General features: G+C 38.4%; 1 protein-coding gene across 1 annotated transcript in view; it reads right to left on the bottom strand.

Annotated features, from left to right (window-relative positions):
• The window catches only part of ESR1 (estrogen receptor 1), a gene marked incomplete at its 3' end in the record, with an annotated part of 182,101 nt that overhangs the window by 1,412 nt on the left and 153,877 nt on the right, over positions 1–26,812 (bottom strand). The window contains exons 6-8 of the mRNA XM_080341081.1: positions 24,771–24,909; positions 7,146–7,279; positions 186–369 (exon numbers count right to left, since the gene is read on the bottom strand). Of these exons, the coding sequence (XP_080197207.1) occupies positions 186–369; positions 7,146–7,279; positions 24,771–24,909 (457 nt within the window). The remainder of the gene's footprint in view (positions 1–185; positions 370–7,145; positions 7,280–24,770; positions 24,910–26,812) is intronic.

A 26,812-nucleotide genomic window follows, 5' to 3' on the forward strand; every position in this document is an offset into this window, starting at 1 on the left:
ACTCCTTTCACACCATAATCTACTGTACTGTTTTCCACATGTTCAATACATCTTTATGGAAAGTGAACATACACATGTTTCTTTTGTAACAGCTCTACACACAGCTTGTACTCCTATCTGTCTGTGAAGGAAAAGTGTGTGTCTGCATTTGTGAAACCACCCTTGCATGGGACCAGTGTTCTCACCTCATGTGTCTGATGTGAGAGAGGATGAGGAGGAGCTGAGCCAGTCGTCTGTGTTGCTGTTGCAGAGAAAGACCTGACTTAGCCATTAAGTGTATCAGAGTGTCTGTGATTTTGTCCAGAACACGGTGAATATAGTCTCTCTCTTCCAGGGATTTTAAGGTGCTGGAAAGAAAAGTGTACACACCTGGAGTAGGAAGGGGAAAGAAAACAAACACACCACAGACAAAAATTACTTTGATGGAGTCAGACTTGCCCAAGGTATGCCTCGTGTCTGGCTTCTTCAGCTGTGTTAAACTACAGGAGCTGACTATGTGCAAACCCCCTCCTGCTCGTCAGCCAGGTCACTGGTTTGAATGACGCTGGAGCTTGGATTAGTCACTGCGGGCAAAGCAGTAGGATGAAGACGGTGCCTCTTACCTGCCCAGGCCCATCCACAGTCTGGGCCAGGTGGCAGGGGACACCGGTAGCCTGCAGCTAGACTTAACTGTGAGCCGCACTCTTCTGTCGATCACTCAGCTCCGAAACCTTGAGGAGATGCTGTTGCCCCTTGAGAGCTCTGCAATACTTACTAACCAGCCCAGAACTTGGGCAGTGTTTCCCATTTTCTCTGCTGTTTAATGTCTGATTTCTGGTGATTTGCTAGTCATTCTAGAACTGAATAATATGTTACCACAAAACATGTAAACAAAATCAGGTGGTTTTTTATGTACGCTTGCCTCAATAAAACCCTCCCAACCAATTAAGAGCCTCGAAAGGTGTACTCCTTCACATACAAAACAAAGTCTCTTTTTAAAAACAATGTCCAAAGCAACCTATGTGAATTTAGCCATCTTGCATTGCCTACTGCTGAAAGTGAGATGCCTTGAGATTTGGACAAGAAGGAAGTTTTTCCATAGATCATAAAACCTTCAAACTTGTCCTGCAACAGTCTGTCTACATCTCCTATGAAGCACCCTAGCCCAAGCGTAAGAGCTTTCACCAGTAGCAATTCTTGGGTGCGTGAAGCACATCAGCTTTCTAAATGGGAAATTCTAAACTATTTTGCACTTTTTAATCTTGAATTTGTTCTGGACAGCAAGCACACAGCCATGTAAATCAGGTCTCAACAGCACTGTGCTGCCAAAAGACAGCTCTTGCATTCAGCACGAGTTTTTTAATTTTTTGGACTGAGCCCATAACTCTAAATAGCTCATATTACTAAAATCCATTCCTTAGGCAGCAAAAGCTTAAGATGAATATATGGTAATACAATCAAACTGGTCATGGTATGTTCATTGCCCTGTTTCTATAAAGTACTTGACAAATCCTGTGCTTTTGCTCTTCTGCATCAGCTCACAGATCCAAGAAGAAATTCAGATTTTGTCCTTGGAAAAAATGGTTTCTGGAACTATTTTCACTTTGCTTTTCTTTAAAACATCATATATAGCACAATATGCAATGCAGTTAGTGATATTAAGAAAAAAGACACATGCTAACATGCATATGTACACAAACAGACATATACAAACTAACTTTTTTTGTATTGTTTTTAGCCTGGGGGTTATACCATTGGATTTTAAGATAAGAATATTTTGCCATGCATCTGAGCAGTCAGGGAAATTGAGATTTTTTTCGTCATCTCCTTGGCATACCTTCCCTCCTCACATCATCTTGGTACTTCAAGGACCTGACACCTAGAACTACTGTAACCTGCAAGTAGGTTTTATGACTTTGGGTCTTCTGTACTAAAATGAAATCTAAATTTGTGTTTGTGAACATTGGTGTGTCTCTGTGAAAGAGAGTGCTTAAATAAAATAAAATAACTCAAACACGGCACAACTTCTGTAAACTAGCAGTCAGAGCTCTTAATTTTGATAGCCAATATTGCTTCAAATTTTATATAGATAGATAGTACAATGGCCTTTTTTCTTACCAAGATTTTTATGATTACTATGAATTTTACTGAAATTAATTCAGCAAAGAGAAACAGCTCCTGGGGCTTTTCTCAGATGAATGAGTCTTAACAACACTCATATATGCCTACTGATAATACCAGGCTTTATAGTTTAGCAGGCACCTGTAGGGGTAAGATTCTTAAATATTACTGACAAAAGACAGTCCATTAGAAAGAAATGTTAGTCTCATAAACCCACAGTGCCTCTGAAGCAGTTTGCCTCAGCCAGAGGATGCCATTGTGCCCTTGTAGCAATAATCTTTAGCTTCATAGCTTTGAAACTAGCAAAAGAAAAAAAAATCTGTTAGGAGGAACTGTTTCTCACCTAGGTCTAGTCTAGAAGCTATTAAAAAGTATAAATCAAAAAAAAAAAGCACTCCCCCAAAAATGTAGAGATTTCAGGGGATCGCGAGTCAATAACTGCCAAGAAAAATGATGGTTGGTTTTTCTTTCTGTCCCCCTGGTGATTGCTCCTGCCCCAGGCCAATGACCAGAAATTTCCCCAAAAGAAATGCCAGTTATCTATCACACACATACACAAACAAGCAGAGTTTTGGAACAAGAGTGCAGAAAATTGTCCTAGCAAAATGAAATTTAACAGTCTCAAAGGCCTTTCCAAGCTCTGAAGCTGAAAGTAAACCTAAATGGAATAGCTACCACGTTGTTTTCCAGCCCTCTCTGTAGGCCAGCCTTGTAAAACATAACAGGAGCAAGAACAGAGAAAGCACAACCCTACAAACCAGTAAAGCCTCCCAGTCTGTGGCCACAACATGCAGCTGCTCACAGAAGAAGGTCTCTTGGGGACTGCCAAGTGCTACTGTGCCAGCTGTTGGCACATAGTGATACAGCTTTATATATGTCTTTGCATATTGATGTAGAGGGGAACACCCTCTACATCTTTCCTGTCACAACAAACCCCAGTTTAAAATATCTTTACATTTAGAGTTCAGGCTCACAAACAATACCCAAGGCTCTTCTTCCCCTTCCACCAAGCCCCATTGCTCTGCATCTCTGTCAGCCAGGCTGAGTAATGAGCAAATTCAGCTCTGTACCATGCACTTGTGCAATCCTCCAGCCCCCAAAATACAGAAATAAATAAAAAGTACAATTTAAGAGGAGCTGGAAAAATCAGAAGAAAATAATAACAGTCACATGGACTGAGGTATCAGGAGGTCTTCAGGATGTACAAAATCAGCTAAATCTTTCCATCTCTGAGGACTAACCAGCTAACTAATTAGGTAAATCAGCTGCTAAAGCAGGCGTGACCTACATCTTTGTCTCCAAAATGAAAGGCTGTTGTTTGCCACATAGCACCACTCCTGTTTTCAGACACACCTAAAACATCTGGCATCATGTTGCCCTTTCATGTTTCTAATACTTATCTTTCAGTGTTAAGAAAAAGCCCTTTAGTATTGAGCAGAATGTGTTTTTTGAAAATACTTTTTTGCTTTTTAGTCGCAAGATTTAGTGCTGTAGTTTTCAAGGGGCAACTTCTGGTTTGTTATTTAGCTAGAGACAATGCTGTCCTTGTTGTTACAGACATTCTGTCGCCTTGATATCTCAGGAAAAATTTGGAAGTAGTGTAAATGTATATTTTGCTTTATAAACAAAACCTTCCATCTTTTCCACATGCACTGAGTGAAGCTAAAAAAATTTGCTTTCATTTTGCCCAAGACCGCATAGAACAGGAGTGTAAAGATACTAAAAAACCTTGAAAGATGTTACCAAAAGAAAGAGAAAACAAATGTCCAACAACAGCAATAAACAGCACTACCTCAGGAGAAGAGACCAACAGATGTCCAAGGATTTAATAAAGAAATGTTTGTGTACACTCAGTGAATTAAATCCACACAAAGCTTCAGAATGCAAATGCAGACTGCTTTAAAATATGAAATGTGGCATAATTAGTCCAATTTGTTTAATTAATCCACTTGTTTAAATCCTTTTGAGATCAGCTAGTTTAATCATAGGCATATGTGTAATAGGTAGCATAAGAGCAAAAAATTCATTGTGTGTTTTTCTGCTCTTTCTTTAGTAGAAGATTTGCACATGTTTGCATAGATCAAAAAAATTCAGGTTAAGGAAGGCTTGGAAGTCATCTAGTTCAACCTCCTGTTCAAATAGCAGTAACTTCAGGGTTTGGTGAAGCTGCCTGGAGCTCTGTCCAGCTGCGTTTTGAGTATCTCCAGAGATGGAGACCTTACCATCTTTCTGGCCAACCTGTTCCAGTACTTAATATCCCACTGGGAAGATTTTTATTCTGTTCATCTAGTCAGCATCTCCCTTGCTGTGGTTTGCCTCCATTGCAGCTTGTCTTTCATCTTGCACCTCTAAGAAGAGTCTGGCCCTGGCTTCTCCATAACCTGTTCTTCAGCTGTCTGAGGACTGCATTTAAACCCTCACTTAGCCTTCCCTTTTTCAGGATGAGCAAAACCCATCTCTCTCAGCCTCTCCTCATGCGTGATGTACAATGTGTGCTTCACAGAACATAATATTTCACGTCTGTCCAACACCTTACCTAAGGAGTCTGGCTCTATTCTGTGAAGAAAAGCATCTCAGAAGACGTTTTAGACCATCTGTGCCAAACAACACTTACATAGCTATTACATATACTCCAAATTATGCTACTTGGTTATCTCTATAACACAGTCTAGCCTCCTAATTTGGGCATCTAAAGGATCTGACTATCAGGAACCCATGCCCACATTCCCACTGCCTAGTACTTAAATCTTCAGACAGTTATAAAATTAGTTGGTTATAGGAATGCAAAAACTGAAATGTAAAATTAATTTCCTTTATGCATAAAGGCAATTACAAGCAATACAGACACACATTCTGCAGCCACATATACTTACACATTCAATTTACAGTGTACTCAGATATACAGCAATAAGTGCAGTATTCAAGCCAGAGCAATACATGACACGCTTCATAACAATCATATAAATTTATCTCATCGTGAACCTGTAACAGCTCAACCTGAACCATGCCCTCTGATCTATCAGCATCAAGACTCTTGTAAAGCCTTCTGAGCAGCTATAAATTTTCATTTAATGTAAGAAAAAAATTCCACACCCAGAATCAGATCACTCATCAGATGAACTCTGATCTCCTACCATGTAGAGCACCACTAATTCAAACCTGCTGAATATGAACCTTAAGGAATGAAATTCTCATATCTCCTGGCCTCACCCAGTGGTCCCATCTCTCTTACATGCAGAGGGAAATCTGCCTCTGATTATCATTGACTTCACTTGCTATATTTTTATTTTTCACAATTTTTCCTTAGAGGAGTCTTGAAACAAAAAATCCCATTAACAGGAGTGAGATATGCTTACGAAAGATACCTTGTGATGTCTGGCAGAGCTTTGTCTCAATAACAAATGTAGTTTTCTGGATCCATATTAAATTCAGCAGTGGGACAAAAACTCTCAACATCTTGGTTTGAAGTCTTCATGTTCAAGACATGAACATCTAACTTATTTTATTCAAACTTGTGAATCTATTTTTTTTCTAATTCTAGTTCATTATTTCTATAAAACAGTTATATATTCTAGATTTATTTAAGAGGATAATTATACTTGAACATTAGCTAAACATCTGGAGAAACATCACTTTTCAGGATGAATATTTAACTGTAGGAAATATTCTGTTATAATTATCAGGACAATAAAAGAGAAAAAAAAAAAGTGAAACAGCAATTATAATTTGCCACACCTTGCTATCCAAGATAAACACAATAACCCTTGATTCCTAATACACCAGGTGCTTGCCTCGGATGCCACTTTTTGGTAACTGGTGACAATCACAACAAAATCTAAACCACATTAATTTCTCATAGAACATAAAGGAAATATTATATATTTGGTTGTGTAAACATATAGTCTTGCTTGAACTTTTTTTTTCTTTCCAGCAGACAAGGTCCCAGTTTCCATGAAGGAAGAAGTGCCTGATCGATAGAGCAAGGTCTGCTGTGTTTCAAGTCAGCCTTAACTGAATTAGTGTTTCATGCAACTTGGGCACGTGATCTGTTAGACTACTGGATAAAAAGGACATACAGCCCACCACATGTGCTATTTTCTAGAGGTTGGCATCATCTACAAGTTCAAACCCAACAGGAAAAGGGGAGACCAAGTGGGTAAATCCTCAGGGCTGGGAAACTCTGACATCTTCAGTCATTAGGTAACAACTTCACAGAGAATTGAGTCTAAAATTTTGACTTTGGTACATACATTATTATTTTAGGCCTCTATCATTTCTGTGAGAACACCATGGGCCTCATTCCTGTATTTCAAAATAAAGTGTCTCGACTTTTTTTCTAATTTCAAATAGAAAAGGATCCTCTGGTGTGCAACAGAAATTTTCTGTCACATGCCTCAACTTGAATTTGCTTATTTCAATCATTTCATCCAGAATTCAAGTCAGCTAACCTTACATATTTATACCTATACCTACACTTGTTATCTAGTTATCTACTTTTGAAGTGTAGTTCATAATGAGATTTACAGCTCAAAAATACTTATTTCATCAACTACAAAGGAAGCGGAAGGTGATAACATCAGTATTAGATGCCTGTTCTTTAATATAAACTAAATTAGGATAAACTCAGCTACATTTTTGCTATTTTTCACTTTATTTTGCCATCATCAAAAAAAGGAAGGTCTAGATTTACAACTGAGCATTGCTTTTGGATGCCCTGCATGTGGCTCCAGATACTTCAGTGTCATGTAATCAGAGCTTTAAGACCTTCCAGCACCTAGGTCAAAACTGCTCTGATTGCCCTTCACATCAGCTGTATGCAGTGTGCCTGCTATTTACTGCATTAATTTGCTGGATGCCATCTACCCCACTGAACAGGTTTTCCAACTTCCATCCCTGTCTGGTGGCTCTGCCTGAGTCTGTGTTGACGGCCCGATTTCGATTGCTGCTGTCTCAAAATGGAAATGTCATTACCAACAACAAGCAGCATTCAGCCACGTGCAGAAGCAACCACAGTCACCCAAGTGACAGCAACATGCACCACTTACCAGAATTGAGCAGGATGATGGACTTAAGGCACACAAATTCCTCTCCTTGAAGGTTCATCATGCGAAACCGAGCAGCAGTAGCCAGCAGCATGTCAAAGATTTCCACCATGCCTTCTACGCATTTCCCTTGATTCCTGTGGGAATACCAGCAAGGGGGAGATATCCACAGCTTTAACCTGGTGGCAGCATGAGCTTTTCATCCCCCTGGATCATTCCCCTCCGATTTGATTTCATCATCTCACTAGCTATCATGACTTGCTACTCTATGCTCATTTGGTGTATGTGTGATTACAAAAGCATAGTTCTTCGTATCCCACAAAAAATTAATAAATAATTAAATCCTATATTCCCCCCGAAATTCCAATTTTGTTAACTCATCACCAAGAGGCATTACTGTGGTGGAACATATGAGATCACCATAATCAAACCTTTACGTTGAAGAACATTTGTTTAAAACTACATCTTTGTTGTTGTTGTTGTTGTTTTTGTATTGTGCTTGTGTTACTTTGTTTCCTCTTTTTTTTTCCCTCTTTAACTGAAATAGCCCCAATTCTTTGCATTTGTCCCTCCATAATGTTTAGTACTTGTTTCTACCTGGCCTTGCCATCTGTAATGTTCCAACACACTTCTCCTACTTTTCTTATATCAGCATAATGCCTCCTCAAATAAAGCCAAAATCTTGTCTGTATCACTGAGTCTGTTTAAAACTATCACTTCACTGAACAAACCAGATCTTTTTTTTACCTTAAAGCATTAAACAAAGCTAATGTCTTAAGCTACTGAAAAATCTTCGTATGTTCATTGAAAATGGCAATTAACCACCTCCCTCTGTTCACAATAGCAGGTATTCTCACTCACTAATTTTCATTTTGCACACCCAACCTGCAGTTCAAGAATTAATGCAGATTTTGCTTACTTTTTATGAAAATTTTGCCTGCAGATTTTCTGGTCATGGAATTTTAGATCATTTACATTGCTGCCTTTTACCAAAAAACTACCTACTTTTACTTTTATTGGGACTTCCTGAGGAAAATTTTAAAATGTAAGTTGGAATGATTGATCAGGTCTGCTCATTAAAAATATACTCATTTTTTAGATACAGCTTTTATGAACAAAATTTTGAAGATCATTGCTATAGAAAATGCAAAAGAAATTTCAAATGATCAGATGGTTATTCCACTACAGTTTCTAATGCAAACACAGATTGAATATCTACTAATTTTATGGTAACAAAACCAGTGCCAACTACTGGCATGGACAGTCCTGCCTCAGTCCTCACACAGCTGTGCTGTTGAGACCTGTAGCTAATGCCTAAGCCCACATCATACCCACAGATAGTCACCTTCCTTATGGACTATAGTCTGAGAATTTCTTTGCACTTCTCAATCATGTCTAAACATAAAACTGAGACAAAGACAGCAAAGGGATATCTGTGAGCACTTGTGCACCTCCTTTCAAGATCAAATCTCTATTTAGCTTAATTTGGTGCTTGAACTTAAATCTACATCTCCCTTAGCCAAGAGCAGTGCCTATGAGCCAACAAGTGTGGCATGTGACAGAAGCTCTTTCATCTGGTTTCAGAGATATCTAAACAAAGCAGGGCAGTATCAAGAAAACACAGTGAGAGACACTCCCTTAAAATAGCCCGTAGGGTACTAGTAAGCATATAGTAATATTTGAAAACATGGCATCCTTAGCAAGTTTTCCAGCCACTGTTACAACAGCACATGTTCTCTGACTTTTCTGTGAGGAAGACTTGAACCAGTCTTGGGACTGAAAATAGTAGAAAGGCATGTTTAATAATGAGGATGGGTTGCTCCTTCTCACCTTGGGTCCTTGTGGGCTACCAGGCCATGGCATGCTGAGCACTCCTATGAAGTGCCTAATTCTCTCCATGCATTTCACTAGTACTTAGCTCAGAACTGTGATTTCCATTGCCTGGCAAGCACCCAGTACAAGCTGCCAACACTTGGCAATGGAACTGTTACAGACTTTTCTGGCTCTTAAAAAATTCACTGATAAAATTATTTTTTAAACTATAGCAGTTTTTCAGGTATCACCTGCACCATTGATATTTCAAATATTACATTCCCCTGGTCTTTGGTAAGAAGTGCAGTGTAAAAGGTTGTGGACAAAAATCTAAATCTTAAGATTAGCGGGCAGGCAGACTCAATGATGTGTTCCACATAAAGTGTGTGATGCCTTTTGCACTTTCATTTACAATGCCCTGACCAATGTGCTGAACTAAAGGACTAATCTCAGCCTGGTATATCTGAACACGGCTTTACTGAAATTCACAGTTCTGTCTCTTTTGCCTGAAGGCTGAATCTGAACTCAGATGGGGAATTTTCAACTATTTCAATGATCGGTTATACTGTTCAGTGCTGGATGCAGAGAGCTCTTCAGCAATGACCATCTTGCTGCCCTGTTGAATCCTGCTTAGGCAGAATAAAGCTGAAAAACATCCTCTGGACATCAACAAAATAAACAAAGGCCAAGTATTATCTAATGGTACCACTGCCAAATAAAAAGATGAACAAAAATGAGGAATACAAAACAAGGCATGAGAATACGAACTACTGTTGCCCCGAAGTCTGTTTTGTGTGTTAAAATTTAAGTCCCATGGAACTAAAACAAATGTGAATTTTTACAGTGGAACAAGTTGCACTGCCTCTGATAAAATGAGTATTTTTTACCTATAACTAGAGAAAGATTAACTTTGCATATATAGAGTTAAGCATAGTTTCAGAGGACTAAAAGTCTTTAATACCTTTGCAGTAACCTAAATAATGCCCCTAACGAAAGTCAGTTTACAAATTTAGAATATCAGGATTACACAGAAAGGAAAAGTTTCAGTGGATCACACAGCAAATGACTCACATTAAAACAAACAAACAAGCAAACAAAAAAATCTTCATGTCTGGCTAAGACATTTAACTGCTTCCTAAAACCCATCAAACAAGTGCTAGCCAATATTCAAAACAATCCAAAATATTACAATCTGAACAAATTGTAAAATTTGCATAGCCAAGGCCACAATTTAAAGAAGTAATAGTAAGTTATTTGCAAAATGAGACCTTTTAAAATGCTTTGTGGCAACTCATAAGATGGAAAAGAGCTTTCAATAGCAAATAATAATTATTCACCGTATATTTTACAAATTTTTTTCCATGGATTCTAGATTACATGATCAATATTCTAATCAAGTACATCTTGCTGACAGGTATAACCTATGAACTAAAATCTCTAGTCATGCAACACTTAGTCCATGTGCCTAAATCTCCATGTGTGTCTTTTTCCCACCAAGTCAAATCATACAGTAGACGATAAATAAAAATGTTGCAATGTCTAAATACTTTCTTATCTCATTCACTTTGCTGGTGAAATACCAGGCTACACCATAAGAAAAGGAAGGGTTTCTATTTACATAGAGTTAAGTACTTTAGATAAAGCTGTATACCTTGCTTTAGGTATTCGCATGTGCAAGCAACATGTATCTGCTTTAGTTAGGCAGCAGATACAGCTCCACTGAAATCACTGGGAACTGTAGGAGCTTAGTATGTTTGAAATGCAGGCTTCTAATAAAATGTTTTATTTATTATCTAGACTACAACACTGATTTTATTTGTTAACGAATAAAAACTATCTAGAATAGGAATCTTCAGTTCTCCTGATTTGTCTTCTAACTTTCTATCATAAGCTGCTAATATTATCACATCTTCACAGCTATATGTCCAGTTGATAGGAAGGCCTATCTAGGAAGGCCTAGATAACATTCCTGAAGGACAAATTAAGCAGTAGATTTGAAAATTTTGCTTATCTCATCATCATACTGTTGTCTTTGTGTACTCTAAGTTTACTGAAAACAAAAGCTTGTTTACTGCAAAGTGTCAGGGTATATTCTCATAAGAATCCTTAACACTTGGCTGTTGGGAAATGTTAAGAAAAGTCAAGTATGTGAATTAAAGGTCTTAAGTTACTGCACGAAAGTACTATGTGCACTAACTTTAGTGAGTCTATGGAATTGCAGCATGTAAGCAGGCTGGAAGGCAACACAGGATGTCTTTAGTCCAACCTCCTGCTCAAAGCAGGGTCAGCTGTGAGCTTAGACCAGCTCTCTCAAGGTTTTATCCAGTCTGATCTTGAAAACCTCCAAGGATGGAGATTGCACAGCCTCTCTCAGCTTAATTTTGTTAATCAGGGTTTTTCTGATTTTTGTTGGGTTTGGTTTTGGTTTTTTTTCTCCCCTATATACAGTCAGAATCTCCGCTGCTGTAATTTATCAGTCTTGTTTCTCAGTCTCGCATTGGGAATATTTATAATAAAGAACCTTGATAACCTCCTTGTAGAATTTATGTTTGTTATGTTCAAAAGCCATCTCTTCTCTAGGCCGAACAAATCCACCTCTCAGCTCTCTCAGTGAACCTCTATTCACCAGCACCCCAGGTCTTTCCCAGCAGAGCTGATCCCCAGCTTGAATAGTGGCAATGGATGAGGTCCAACATAGATGCATTTCTCCTGGCTGAATTTCATGAGGTTCCTGCCAGCCCATTCCTCTGGCTTATCTAAGTCTGTAGGACAGTTCTGTCCTCGAGCATATCAACTGCACTCCCTACTTCGATGTCATCTGCAAATTTGAAGACAGTGCACTCCGTCTCCTTCTCCAGGTCATTGACCAAGACATTTAATAGGACACATCCCCGGGTAGACCCCTGAGGAACTCCAACTGTAATTAGCTTCAAGACAGAGTGTGGACTATTAACAAAAAAACTACTGTTTATACCACAGAAGGCAATCAGGTTGATCAAGAACAATATACTCTAAAACTATGCTAATTTACTATCATCATCTTCTCCTTCTTGTTCACGTAAACAGCTTTCAAGAGAACTTGCTCTATGATTTTCCTTGTGATTGAAGTCATGCTGACTGGGCAACCTGTAGTTCCCCAGATTTTCTTCCCTGTTTTGGAGAAAAAGTAACTAGGAACCTCTCCTGGTTTACACCACCTTTCAAAGATGATAGAAAAACAGCCTTGCAATGACATCATTCAACACTCTTGGATGAAGCCCATCCCATGGACTTGTATGTGACAAGATTTCTCAAGAATCACAGAATTTCTCAAGAGATTCATGTCTCAGTCCTCTTTTACTCCTTGAGCCCTGTAGGTAGGTATTAGAACCTAGATATCTCTTAAGTCTTGGAACCAGACACAAAGGGTAGCAGCAGTGGCTCAGCACCTGGTTTCTGGTAGGTAATAAATACTTCAGAGGTTGACTCTGGAGCTAATGCTGTTGAACACCTTTGTCAATATCTGGATGATGACAAAAAGTTCATCTTTAAATATATGAATGATACTAAACTGAGGCTGGAGGGAGGCTGATGTACTATGTAGCACAACCTCAGTGCTAAAGGGACCACAGAGGAATTAACCAAGAGAAACCTCACAAAGTTTAACAAGGAGAAGTACAAAATCCTGCACCCATGCATCAGTACAGTTTGGAAAAACACTGGGCTGAGTAGCAGACTTCCTGGAAAATGGAAACCTAGTAAAATACAAGACAATAGAATGCTCTCTTTGTAGATAAGGCAAATTGCATGCTGATTATGTTAGGAAGAATGTGGCCAGAAAATTAAGAGCAATTATTTCCGCCTCCGCTACTTGATCCTCCTGGAGCTGCACCTGCATTCAGTTTCAGGACTCTAAGCTCAAGAAGGATGTTGGATGTCTCTTGTTGGATGATCAGAGGCAAGAAGCATGTGGCCTACAAGGAGAGGTTGAATGATTGGATCTGTTCAGTCGGGTGAGAAGGAAATATGTAGGGGCGTGACAGACAAAACTGCAGTCCAGAGTTACTTGGAGAGGCATTACAAATAGTGTATCCAAGGTGTTCCCAAAAGCAGTGGATGTTATGTCAAAAGGCAACTAATTGCTCTAAGTTGCAACTTGAAAGTTTTGGGCTGGACTGTAGGAGGGTGGTAGAACCGTGAAACAGGTACCCAGAAAGGCTATGTGTTTTCCATCCTTAGAGACTTTTAAGAAAGCTAGACAAGGTCATTGCTGGCCTAAACTGGTGCTGGCAATGGTCTTGCTTCAAGAAGCAGGTTGGACAAAATGATCTGAAAACACTTTTTTTTTTTCTAAAGTAAATTGTTGGAGAAGATCCCAAGAGAGTTTGGTTTCAGAGGGTACCATTAGAAGCAAGGATTTATTATTGATGTTGAGCTTTTTAACCAAGAATCCAAGCATGCAGCCAGCACCTGAGTAAAGAATAAAGCAATCCTTAAATCATACAAATAAGTTTTGATGTACTAATGCATGGTAAAAAAACTCCATCACCATATTACAGCCCCTTGGCTTCAGTTTATGCGTAAATCTGGCACAGAATATAAAACAGAGAAGAAAAAATAAAATTTAAAAGGTAACCCAACTTTCTCATACTTCAAAATCTCTTAATCAGTTTAAGCTTGGATTGTATTTTGGAGAAAGGTTTTGAAGGAGTACAATCCTTTCTAGTCATTACAGTCTATTCATTCTCAATTCTTATCTTCTCCTCCTTACATCTCATTCTCAGATTTGTGTTATATTTGGTTAGGATGTATTTCTAATTCATTAACTTATTCAGTCATGGCATAGGCAAGAAAGAAAGTCTATCTGTCCAGAGGCAAGGACACAAATTCAGATGGAGGAAACTTAATTTGAGAACATGTATATTTTTCAGAAAGTCACCTTCAAGTATTAATTTTGCTTTCCTTTTTTTTTTTTTTACCTTCCTTTTTGGGGTGGAGGTGTAGTTCCCTATTTTTCTTTTTTTTTTCAGTTGATTTACAACACTGTTGCAGTACTTATTTCTTGTTGTTTAAACAAATACAATTTTTTGGCTACTTACTCAAAAATATGTGCCATTAGTGTCAATGTATGAATCATAGTCTGCGAATCACTTACAGCTGGGCAATTTGAGAAGTACTGGACTGGAATCAGCATAATTCAACATGGAATCATTTTAATTTTTTTTTGCTCTTTTTTGAAACAGACATTTGCCAAATAAGAAATAAAACTGAAACATCAGTTCCAAATATAATTTTAAGGGAGGAAAAGAGGAAGAAGCAGAAGGGACCCCTAAGAGCAAGCCTCTCTTTTCCTCCACTGAGCTGGGTGATTAGGTTTATACCTTTTCATATAACCCATCCTTTGAGTTACTCCTGTTGGCATTATCATGTCCCCAAAACAGGCTGCAAAAAAGAGGTTGCACACACACAGCAGTTCTCATCCAGCACAAATCTCTCTCATCTATAGCAACAAAGCAAAAATTAGGATTGAGCCTGAGGCTTAAATAGGCAGTGACTACCTGTTCCAGTACTGCAAAATTACCAGCCCACCATCATTTGAGGCTTATTAGTCTTGTCTGATGTCTCTTTGGTTGCTCCTTGAGCTAGCTCTGAACCAAGAGAGGTGGCTAGTTCACACACCAAATAAGAGATGTTGAAATAAAGCCAAAGAAGAGGAATTAATGAAGACTGGGAATTGATAAAAGACAAAGCAGGACCATGATACCTTGTGCTATTTCTGAAGCACTAAAGAATTGCCAAAATATTTTAACATTTTTTAACATTCTATCCATTAGAATATTATTGCAGGATTAATGCGTAGGTGGTGCCTGTCTTTAGGATAGGAGACAATTTTTGTATACATTAATGTGTTCTATATCCATTAGCTCTATTAATAGATATTGATAAACACTTTCTACTGTAAAGTGATGCAATAAAACAGCTTAAGGAAGCAGGATGTCAGGAAAGGTCCATCTTCAAGGTTTTAAGACCAAATCAAGAACACCCAATGGGATGCCTTAAATACTGCCAGATTGACATTAGAGGGCTACTTAACTAACCGAGGACTCCCTCGTTTCTACCATGCTATGCCTTATCAGTAATTGAAAGATGAGGAAAATGAATTTTTACTTCATGCTGTCCTGTATTTAGCCAGTAATCTGGAGATTGTGCAAAAGGTTAGGGAAAAGGGGGGGGGGGGGAAGAAAACATCTGGAAAAAAAGCCCGCAAAGCTCTAGAAAAGGTGTGTCAAACTCATTTTCACTGGGGGCCATCAGCCTCACATTTGCCTTCAAAGGGCCGAATGTAATTTTAGAACTGGATAAATGCAAGTACTCCTACATTTATCCAGTCCTAAAATTACATTTGACCCTTTGAAGGCAACTGCAATGGCTGATGTGGCCCCTGATGAAAATGAGTTTGACACACCTGCTCTACAACAAAACTGAAATCTCCAAAGAACAGGAGGCAAAGAGAAAAGTGGAGACCACCGTGAGTAAAAAACACTGCAGCACCAAATGCAAGGCCCGCTGATGAAGAGAAATGCCTGTTCTGTGTCAGTACTCAGGAGGTTAAAGAGCATTTTGCATTAAAAAATGGCTGTTTTCATCATAACAGTTAGGCTTGTTCCATCACACAAATCAACCAGTAAGTAGTAGGTGGGCATGAAGATGAGAGATTCAGAAAGAGAAAAATTAAAGATAAAAGGGTTGTTCTGTAGTGGTTCTGTTGTGTTGTTTTCTGTGTGATTTTGTTTTGTTTTGGTGGGGTTTTTGTTTATTTGTTTGTTTTTAAATTGACTTGCTCATGAGCCTTTATGACTAAAGGTGATAGCAAAGTAGTTTGGAGGCAGCAACATCTTTTTCTCATCCCTGAACACTGGCTTTCAAATGACACACCTTGAAGAACTTTATAGACTACAGTTGATGGGAGGTATTACATCCTGCTGCTCCTGGAGTGTACTAGTAAGAGCCTTTTTTTTTTTTTTTTTAATATATATATAAGCTTATCAGAGCAAGATTTGAATCAATTTCTGGCCAAAATGTATTCAACATTTTTAAAGTCCAAGATTTAAAAGCCATCATTGACATGTATTTGCAACAAAAATGGAGTGGTACATTTATAAATTAAAAAAAGAAACAAAAAAAATTTTTAAGTAGTTTTCACCTACAGTCAGTCACAGAATACCAGAAGTGCTGAAATTGGGAAGGATATCTGGAGACCACCTCATTCAATGCCCCTGCACAGAGCAGGGCCACCTACAGGAGGTTGCTCAGGATTATATCTTGATGGGTTTTCAGTATCTCCAAGGATGGAGACTCCACAACCTGTTGTCCTGTGACTAAGAATAATCTTGCCCTGTCTTCTTTACTTCCACTCCCCTTCAGATATTTATACACATTGATCAGATCCAAGTCTTCTCAGCCTCTCCTTCTATGAGAGATGTTCCAGTCCATTAATTATCTTTGTGACCTTTCATGGGACTCCTACAGTATGTATATCTGTCTTGTACTGGGAAACTCAGAACTGGACACAGTGCTTCAGATTTGTCTGAGCAGAGCTGAGCAGTGAGGAAGGATCATGTATATCCAGCTGCTGGTAATGCTTCTCCTAATGCAGCCTAGGAGGCTATTTGCCTTCTGTGCCATGGGGGAACACTGGTGTCTCAGAGAGTGCCCAGTTGTGGTGATTTCCCAGAAAACCTATGGAGCATCCCTCCTCATGCTATCCTCTAGGCACTTAGGTATTTGTGTGCATACACACAATTAGGGGAGGTCTCCTACTACTCTATTTTGTTGATTACAACATCTTTCCTGTCCACATCACCCTGAATTCTTTTCTTGCCAGCCCAGTCTACCACCTTTCTCACTTGATTGTGTGTCATCATCTCCCTTCCCTGTCATTCCTGGTTTAAAGCTCTTTCACCAGGCTGGCCAGCCTGTGGAAATAATGCTTTTGCCCCACTTGATGAGGTGGGGCCCATCTCTTCCTGGCCATGATCCCATGATCATAAAAGTTGAATCTTTGTTGTTGACACCAGCTATGCAACCAGTGGTTAACCTTCGGAATCTGTCCACTCTTCCTCAAGACATTTCTCCTCAGCCACCCAAGTGGATTGACCACCAGGCCTGCCATGCCCTTGACCCTTGTCCTCAGAGTAATGTAGTCATGACTAAGTTTCTTTCCTGACTAGGTCAACAGAGGATCATCTACCTAGATAGATAAAGTAAGAGTACACTATACATTTCAGCAACGGTGAATCAGGTTTGAAACATATACACAATTAACTACTTGGTACCTTTTAGGTATTTTTTTCTTGGTAAAAGACAATGTGGAATGGATCCACAAATAAGTCAGATAGGAAAAATCTCTAAAATGCTGCTATAATAATTCTAAGATTTTTTTTTCATAGCATTTGATGACATTTAGATTAGAAAATTATTATGAAGGCTCTCCTTTTGGGAATAATAAAGTTACAATAATTGGTTGAAAAATGTTATACTAGTTGACAGGAAGGCCTTTTTCAGTTTAATTTACATTCAGTCTGAATCACCTTAAAGCCAAAAACACGTCAAAATTCTCTTTGTATCAGAAATGCAAAGAAAGTGAAATTTTGGAAAGATCATCTTCACAATTCAACATGACCTAGAACTGGGGCCTGAGCTTCCAAGGTCAGAGTGACTAGATGAAGAAGCAGTCTTAGACTTTGTGTAGGGGCTATCTTGAATCCAGAAATGATTTCATTCTGTCTGAAAACTTCTGTTCTGTGCCTACAAACCCACCCAGGAAACCTCTTTTTCTAACAGCTGAAAATTGGGAAGGTCACAGTGAGAGGGGTTTGTCTTTTTTTTTTTTTTTTTCCTTTTATCTTTGAAGAAGAATAATTCAGCCCTTTAAGCATCACCCAGCACCTCCTCAAACTCTGGAAGGGTCCTCCTGGTTCATGTTCAGATTGTTTGAATATACAAAATCGGGCAGTCTTTGAATTTTGCTCCAAGGAACAGTAAAGACTGATTTACAATAAATTTGAGTTATTCCTTTTGCATTGTTTTAAGGTGTATAATTGTGTCTCTTGGAATATTTTTTCATAGGCTACTACAATAAAGTAGTACACCTCAAAATCCAAGAATAAAGTGAAGGATGAAAGAGAAAATTAATTATTTCAAGAGATTCCTTAACTATCTACAAGTTGATCATTCAGCTCTCTCAGGTAAGTAGCCTGATGACAAGATGACTGTTTGAGCTGAATTTCCAGCACAGAATATAATGTTATGAAAGATGAGATTAAAATGAAATGCACAATTGTTTTTCAAATTCATTTTGAAGTGCAAATTTGGATATACATGTTGTGCATGGGCTTCTTCCGTTTCATATAAATAAGAGCAGAAGATCACTAATGAAGCATTCTGCATCAAGCATCTGTGGCCACTTTGCTTCCACATTTTCTAATAATTCAATGGTAATTAATGCATCCACAATTACACAGTGCCAAAAACTGTTGTGCATTTACTCAAGTGACAGACAAATGTGATGTCCTCAGGCACTTGGAACATTTTACAAGGTGAGGGACTAGCAAAACACACTCTGATTTCATCCTGATGTTCTTTTATTGTACCCAATCTTCTGTCTACCAAAACATTTGAAAGCACTATGTGCACAGAAAACTTAAAAGTTTATTTTCAGATGTGATGAGAAACTTTCAGACCAAAGCTATGAAAGCAGTAAATTATTCAGCTGTCCAGTCATACAGTGCATGACGTACATCTTTATGCTATTCATGCTAGCTGCTGTTTAAGGACATTCACAGCCTCCTGCCATTGCTCAATATGAAAGTCAGCAAAGGGAAAATTCTTCGGTTTCTTCTGAGAGAATGAAAAAGCTCTGTCAAGAAGAGGAAGTGAACAAGACTTTCCAAATAAAAAAGAACTGAACAGCATACTAGATTTCTCCAAAGAAGGAAATAACCTCGTAGGAACATGGAAACGCTGCCTACATTTAACTGAAATTTTGTAAGTCCCTAGACTGATTTTTTTCTGCTAGACACTTTTTACAATTATGATAAGAAAATAACATGAGAATGTAAAATGAGAACAGGCGGACTGGCTCGCATCAACTGTATATTAGCCCTGGGCTAAGTGTATAGGCATTTGAATCTGCTGATATCAGGTTGATTACCTCTAGTGCTAGACTGGAAGAGGTAATAACTTGTGGATTATCATACATCTTCCCAATATGCTCATGATTTTATGCAATTCCTGTAATGTCTGTTTTGTTTCCTTTCTATTGAGCACCACAGGAAAAGAAGTCAGACTACTCAGTTATACTTTTTACCAAAGCTCATGCCTCTCTTTGATTGCCTATGTGACTCCTCTGGGTAACTTTCCTGTTTTTTCAATATTCTTGTTAAGATAAGGAAAATCAGAAGGGCACAATTTTCGAAGCACAGATGCAGCACAGATTTAAACAGTGGAATAACAATGCTTTGTACTATTTCTTTTTCCTGTTGTAATGATTCCTGGGCAGGGGGAGAAGTTGCAGTCTACTTACTTTTAAACTGATGGTAAGCAAAGAACTGACTACTGTTAACAGCAAGGTAGAAGAATCAACTAGGTAGAAGAATCAACTTCATAAACTTCAGAATGAAGTTTATGAAGATTAGGATTACTCTTCTTTTTTATGCATCAGTTCACATTTGTCTACATAAAATTTGGATCTGGTGCAATACCTTTTGGAAATCAAACAAGATCTCCCTCATCCACTTGCTTGTTAACTTTTCAAAGAGCTCCAGTGTATTCATGACACATGACTTCCCCTTACGAAATGCATGGTGACTCTTTACCACTATGTCATGTTTATTCACACTTCAGCCAACTCTCTTCTTTAGACAAAATCTCATCACTTTCCTTAGAATGCTCATCAGGCTTACTGGGCAGCAGTTCCACCCACATTTTTAAAATGCAGCACTGCATTTCCCATTTTGCTGATACTAAGGATGTTTCAGGTGAGAAGTCATCCACCTCAGTCAGCAGTTCAGCTATTTTTACCACGAGTTCCCTTACAATTTTGTTTCAAAACTTTAAGTAACCTCTGATCAGCATGCCTTTTGAAAGCAACAAATCCTTTAAAAATATAATAAAATATGATTTTATCATTCCTGAAGAAACATTATAATTTCTTCAAAATTATAAACAGTCTATTGTCAAGCCTGACAAATTTCAGCCCTGGTCTAATGGCATTTTTAAAGTCTAGTTTCCTGGGAACTCTCCAGACAGGAAACATCTGTTTTGCCCCATTAGAAACCTAAGCTTTTACTTCTAGATTTGCCTTATACAAGATACTAATCTAAAAACAAACAAGCAAACAAAACCCACCAACCCACACACACCAAAAAAAACACGAAACCAACAATGAAACCAAAACCAAACACCTCCTCCCAAACAAAACAAAACAAAACAAAAACAAAAACAAGCCCAAACAAACAAAAAACAAACCAAACAAACAAACAAACCCACAAACTATAAAGGATATGCAGATATCCAGGGCTTGCTTTGATTTTATCAGGTACTGTACATTAATTGCAAGCACTGTGAGTGTGCCATTGTATTTCCTGATTGGGCCTATTTTTCTAATCTATAATTATTGTCATTTGAGCTCTTTTAAGAGCATCAGTTGAGCACTGTAAAAATGTAGCTGTAATATGTAACTGGCAGACTGCTAAAGTCCTCATTTTGAACCAAGACTCAAGTGTTTAGAAAGAGCATTAACAGAATAAGAAAGGTTGCATTACCCCACAGATACCCTATCTAATTACAAGGCAGAGTGGGAATATAAAGGGATAATGTGAAGATATTCATCCATATGGAAGGCATTAGTCTACGCATAATGGCACGTTAATTTTTACGTAATTTTTTTTATAGGTAAAGCAAAATTTTAAGATCTTAAAATTAATAACAAAGGCTGCTTTACAGGTATTTTCATATTTTCAATGGGTCTTCCAAGTGCGAATTGTTATATAGGAAAATTACAGACTTATTTATTTGAAAATATGACAAGTAGACTCTCAGTGAATGTGAAAAGACAGACTCTGAAAGACCTTCAGACACAAGACATGCTTATGTTTAATATGACTCAAGCAGGAGGATTGAGCTGGGACAAGAAAAATCAGATTTGCCCAAAAAAAGGGTGAAGCTGGAATGTGATTTTTATGGCATTTCAGACAGATACGAACAAGACAAGACTGCACTCAGCTAGCCAAAAGGTTAAAAAGTTGCATAATAAAACCTAATGTGACCTGAGCTTTACATACAGATGTATACAAACAACTGTCTCAGAGATTTTAGACATAAAGAATCTGTTACAGACAGGATAAACCTGAATGTGAAAAATTAAAGGGATGTGCAAGTCAGAGAAAATGCCTGCCACAGAATGATCAGAGAGAGCTAGAGGCATATGCAAAATATGGTAAAGCTCCATGTTAACAATCCTGAATTTGTACTAACTCTGGAAAAACAGAGGTTAGCGACAGATCCGAATTTTACCATCTGTAGTTGGTGACTCTGGATTATAGACGGTAGATAAATTAATATTTGCAAATGTTAACCCCACGGATCAGGTAAAAGGGAAAGTGTGATTGGAATTCAGGACAGAATACTGTGGATTAAAACACTGAAAAGGAGCATCCTGTAAAGAACATGCTGAAGAGTAAGGAGAAAACAGATGAAACAAAACTGTATTACAGCACCCATCTTTTCCATTATTTTAGCTATTAAATCAGATTATTTCATTTTTTAGATCAACAACAATAATGTATCAAACAATTTTTGCACTCTTGTGCAATTTACCCCTAAATACTTGATGCAGCAAAAGGACTCTATTGACTTAAAAATCAGTCTCTGTCCCGCCCTCTCAAATCTGACAAATGCTTTTGCCCTATAACATTCTCAAAATCAGATTAACACATCACACTATTGTTACCACTAATTAACTAGTAAATCAAGAGTTAGTTAACTAATTAGCATATCAGTGCTCCCCAGAGCCAAGTAATTTATTATTTTAGTTTCAGCAAATATCCCTACCAAGTAGAGTGAGACAAGTATATGACACCTTAGAAACATGTTTCTTATTATTTGAACATGAGAAGATGTAATAGATCTATGTTTTTAGAAAGATTCTTGTTTGAAAGTCAGGAAACAAAGACACTATTGGGATTATGAAGTTAATTGATTTTTAAGCCCTAAGGTAAACTGCAACTGTCGTTCCAGTTGCAAACAATTGTTTTCTTTAATCCAGCAGAGTTGGCTTAAACTGTGTGAATCAGTTGCTTAGACTCCATTTTATTCAGAGCATGGGGATTTTCAGTTGAGGAAGACCAAAGTTTCAAATGTTTTCCTAGCTGTTTTTCTTAGCTAAGAGAAGGAAAAATGGTACTCTGGCTCTGCTCTTCAGTTTTTAGCTTTTTCTCACAACTTGTATTATGAAATGTGGAACAGGTAGGTTGGTCTTTGGAAGCTATATTGCAATTTACAGTAGTTTTCAATAATATGCTATACTTACTTTCCTACAGTACTGAATTTTACTTAAGTGCACTAAGAAATCAGTTTAAATCTGTTGTGTTTTCTTGGTATTTTGCCTAGTCTGAGAAGATGATGCCTACATTTTGGCAAGCAGATATTTTCTGCACACAAAATGAGAATGTGTTTTATATATATTTAGTTCCATAGCTCACCAATCATGCACTTACACATGTGGAATAGGGTTTTCTGTAAAGCAATAAATACTTCTCCATTCATATGAAATTATGTTTCATACTTTTAGGCATTAGCATTTATATGTTATCAAAATACAAAGAATAAACCTTATTTTCCTTCAAGCAGAGGGGAGGAAGAAAAAAAATCAAAGGATTAAAACTCCACAAAGACAAACATGAAAACTCAGTACTCCACAGTTAACAGAACAAGATGTTTTTTCTGCTAATAAGTGCTTTGATTCATTCATCCAGCTAATGGTTGCAGTAGCTGAAGGCATTGCCCTTGACTTTTTGTTGCCATCCCTCTGCTGTAGCTCACTTCACAGTATCACAGTATGTTTGGGATTGGAAGGGACCTCAGAAGATCATCTAGTCCAATCCCCATGCCAGATCAGGAACGCCTAGGTGAGGTCACACAGGAACATGTCCAGGTGGGTTTTGAATGTCTCCAGAGAACGAGACTCCACAACCTCCCTGGGCAGCCCGTTCTAGTGCTCCGTCACCCCCACTGAGAAGTTTCTTCTCAAATTTAAGTGGAACCTCTTGTGTTTCAGCTTGATCCCATTACCCCTTGTCCTATCATTGTTTGCCACCAAGAAGAACCTGGCTCCATCCTCCTGGCAGTCACCTTTTATATACTTACAGACATTAATAAGGTCCCCCCCTGGTCTCCTCTTCTGCAAACTAAAGAGACACAGCTCCCTTAGCCTTTCTTCATAAGGGAGATGCTCCACTCCCTTAATCATCTTTGTTGCCCTACGCTGGACTCTCTCCAGCAGTTCCCTGTCCTTCTTGAACTGAGGGGCCCAGAACAACACAATACTCCAGATGGGGTCTCACCAGGGCGGAGTAGAGGGGAAGGAGAACCTCTCTCAATCTACTAACCACCCCCTTCTAATACACGCCAGGATGCCATTGGCCTTCCTGGCCACAAGGGCACAGTGCTGGCTCATGGTGATCCTGTTGTCCACCAGGACCCCCAGGTCCTGCAGCAGTGTGATGAGACCAGAAACATGCCTACCTCTTACTTGGCTGCCTCACCACACACTCCGTCTCCTCATCCCAGCTCTTCCTGCACCTTCAATTTACATCAACATGCCAAACTCTGCACTGGTATGACCTACATGCACACATAAGCTCTTTCCTGCCAACTCTGCTATACATACAAGTAGCAGTCTTCAACTAAAAAGGACTACCAGTAGCCAGGATGACTCTCCTAACTTCTAGATTTGCCATGGTCATTTGCCAGAGCCTCTCCTCACTAGTTATTCTCTTTTAACACTCTTTCTCAAGGCTGAAATTTTTCATGACTGGGAAAAAAAAAAAAAAAAAAAAAGAGAACTTGAGTTTGCATTGAGGTAACTGGAATATATGTAAAAAATCTATCAGTCTTCCTGCTTTATTTGTGAAGACTGTGAGTTAAAATCCAGGATATCCTTGTATGGCAGATGCATATTTTTCTCTCTCGCTTAGAAACACCTACACCATATTAGGAAGACTGGCTAAAAAAGGCATAAGGCAGCAAGCAGGTATGTGTTTTACACATTTGACCCCAGTTTTCAGGAGAATCAAACAAACAAAATCCCAAAACCTTTAATGTAGTCTCTGCAAATAAATACGGTTGCAATCAGGATTTTCTAAAATTTTGGCTAGCTTCTTGGATACAACAATTCTAAAACTAACTAGGAGGATTTTAGGTGAGGAGAAATAATTATCTGAATTAAAGTGATTAGGGTTTAGGATTTCATTTTAATTTAATTTGATTACAAGAGAAATTTTCTGCTGCCTTTGAAAGAAAGGACTTCCAGCAGGAGGTGACTTTCAGATGCATTATTTGTCAAATAAACAGCCAGCATCAACCACATTCCGTAGCATTTTCTAGTTTTTTTTAGAGTTTCTTTTCCGGTCCCACCTACTATTAATATAACCCTGCTTAACTTATGATGTACTCTCAAATTGTAGTATCAGTGAGATGACTACAAGTTGATCTGATTAATCTGATTGCAGTAGAAATACATTAACTTAAATAATTCACAGTAACATGCAGACTGACCTGTCCAGTAATAGGTTGGGTGCAAATAAAAGTTTTCCTGGGTGTTCCATGGAGCGCCAAACTAAGCCGATCATCAGTATCTCTAACCAGGCACATTCCAGTAGATGGACCTGATCATGGAGTGTTAAATCCACAAATCCTGAAAGAATAAACAGGAGACAGTAAAAACACCAGTTTTGTAAGTGCAACATCATTCAGAGAATCAGGTTGAAAAGTGCATTGGAGTTAGATAACCAAAAAGGAAAAGCAATAAAACATACACTTGTCGTCTTTACATTTCGGGCTGAGTTTTGTCTATTATTGGGTCCACCATGGCTCCAGCACACAGAACAGTCAGCACTTTCTAGACCCTGGCTGTACCCTGCCCCAAGATCAGGGCAAGTGCCAGGTGAGCATCTCCATCCCCAGGGCTGTTGCTGGTAGCAGGGGGAGTGGGCACAGGCCACAGCGAGGGGCAGCCACCTGCTCCAGCCCCATGCTGCCTGGGTTGAGATGGAGGGAAAATGGAAAAATGCCTCTTATGAAATGAAATGGTAGCTCTAACCGGTAAATCCCAGACCACTTTTCCTGGTGGAATGCTGTTTTACAGACTTGTGAACAATTCACCATAGTGCAAGTGCCATACCTCTGTGAAGGGGGCACAATACAGCATTTCAAATACGTTAGCAAGCAAGTACTGATCACTGCACAATCAGAATTCACTGATGAACCACTTGCTTGTATTTCTATTGGAGTATAGCGCTTGGAGGAAGGAGGTGGCCTCTCTTACTCTGTATTTGAATAATGCTAGAAACAATAAATGCAAAATTTTTATAACAATACTAAAATATGAATAAGAAAGAATAACAATGAAGGTAGACATGAAAGCGTAATGACAGTGGTCATTCTCATGTTTATTTCATGGAACATATTGCATTATTCTCTATTTGGTACTCTCACTTTTCATGAACGTTACTTTCAATCCAAAGATATAAGTGAAGGTGAGATTGCAATTTGTTAGATCCTAGCATAAGTTATTATCTAAAATTAGCATGAACTTGCTAAAGTGAAATACGTAGAAGTTCCCTTAACACACATCTTATTTATCTTTTACTCAGTATTAAGAGTGAAACACTCTATTGAACTTTGCCATAATTCTTTGGCTGTTCTAATCAATTCATATTAGTCTTCAGATTACAAGTTTCAGGGTAAACTACCTTACCAGCCCAGTAAATGGCAGTGACTTTGCTTCTCTGTTGTGTCCTCACTAGAGCTATATACTGGGTCAGTTTCAAGGAATATACCTGACATTGTCTCCACTACTATCTTAAGAAAAAGGCAAAAAAAAGAGTACATATTTATAAAGTTAAATGTTGTGTTATGAAATATAATTTTCAAATAACAAAGAGGAACAAAGTATCTTTCACAATAACTTAGAAAATATTGTGATGTTCTGCAAAACAGTTGTTGATATAATTATTTTAAATGAAATCATCTGAGAGAGTTAATCATAACTCATAAAGAATCATTCAAAAAAAGGAAACAGGTTTGGCACCTCTGAAATAAAACTCATCTGTCAGTCACTAGGAGCGAATTTAGACAGTTGCAGTACCTGCTATTTTTACAAAAGTTGATAACAACTGGGGGTTAATCGGGGGGCGAAGTTGTCTTTTCCTGTGTTTTTCCTTTATTACCAAATGTAAGATGACTTTCAGATTTCACAGACTGAGGGAATGGCATTTCCCTGCGTCACCAAACAGCCTGAAACTATAGAGCTGAGTCTCAAGAGTGAAACTGTTTGAAACTGCTGTGCTTGTATGTGGAGAACAAACAATAAACACCATGTTTCCCATTAAGTATTGCCTTAGTCTGACAACACATAGTAATAACAATATAGTGTTTTTCTCTGTGCTTGAAGAGTATCAGAGCAACGCAGGGACACAAGTCCCCGTGTGGTGTCTGAAGTTTGCAATCAGTGCATTAAAAGTCAGTTATATTGCCATCATTTCACATGGCTGCACACTATTCTGCAGCAGATTGTGGCAGAAAAACTGAGCTTGTTG

The sequence above is a fragment of the Nesoenas mayeri genome (assembly GCF_963082525.1).
Source record: "Nesoenas mayeri genome assembly, chromosome: 3".
NCBI classification, from domain to species: Eukaryota; Metazoa; Chordata; class Aves; order Columbiformes; family Columbidae; genus Nesoenas; species Nesoenas mayeri.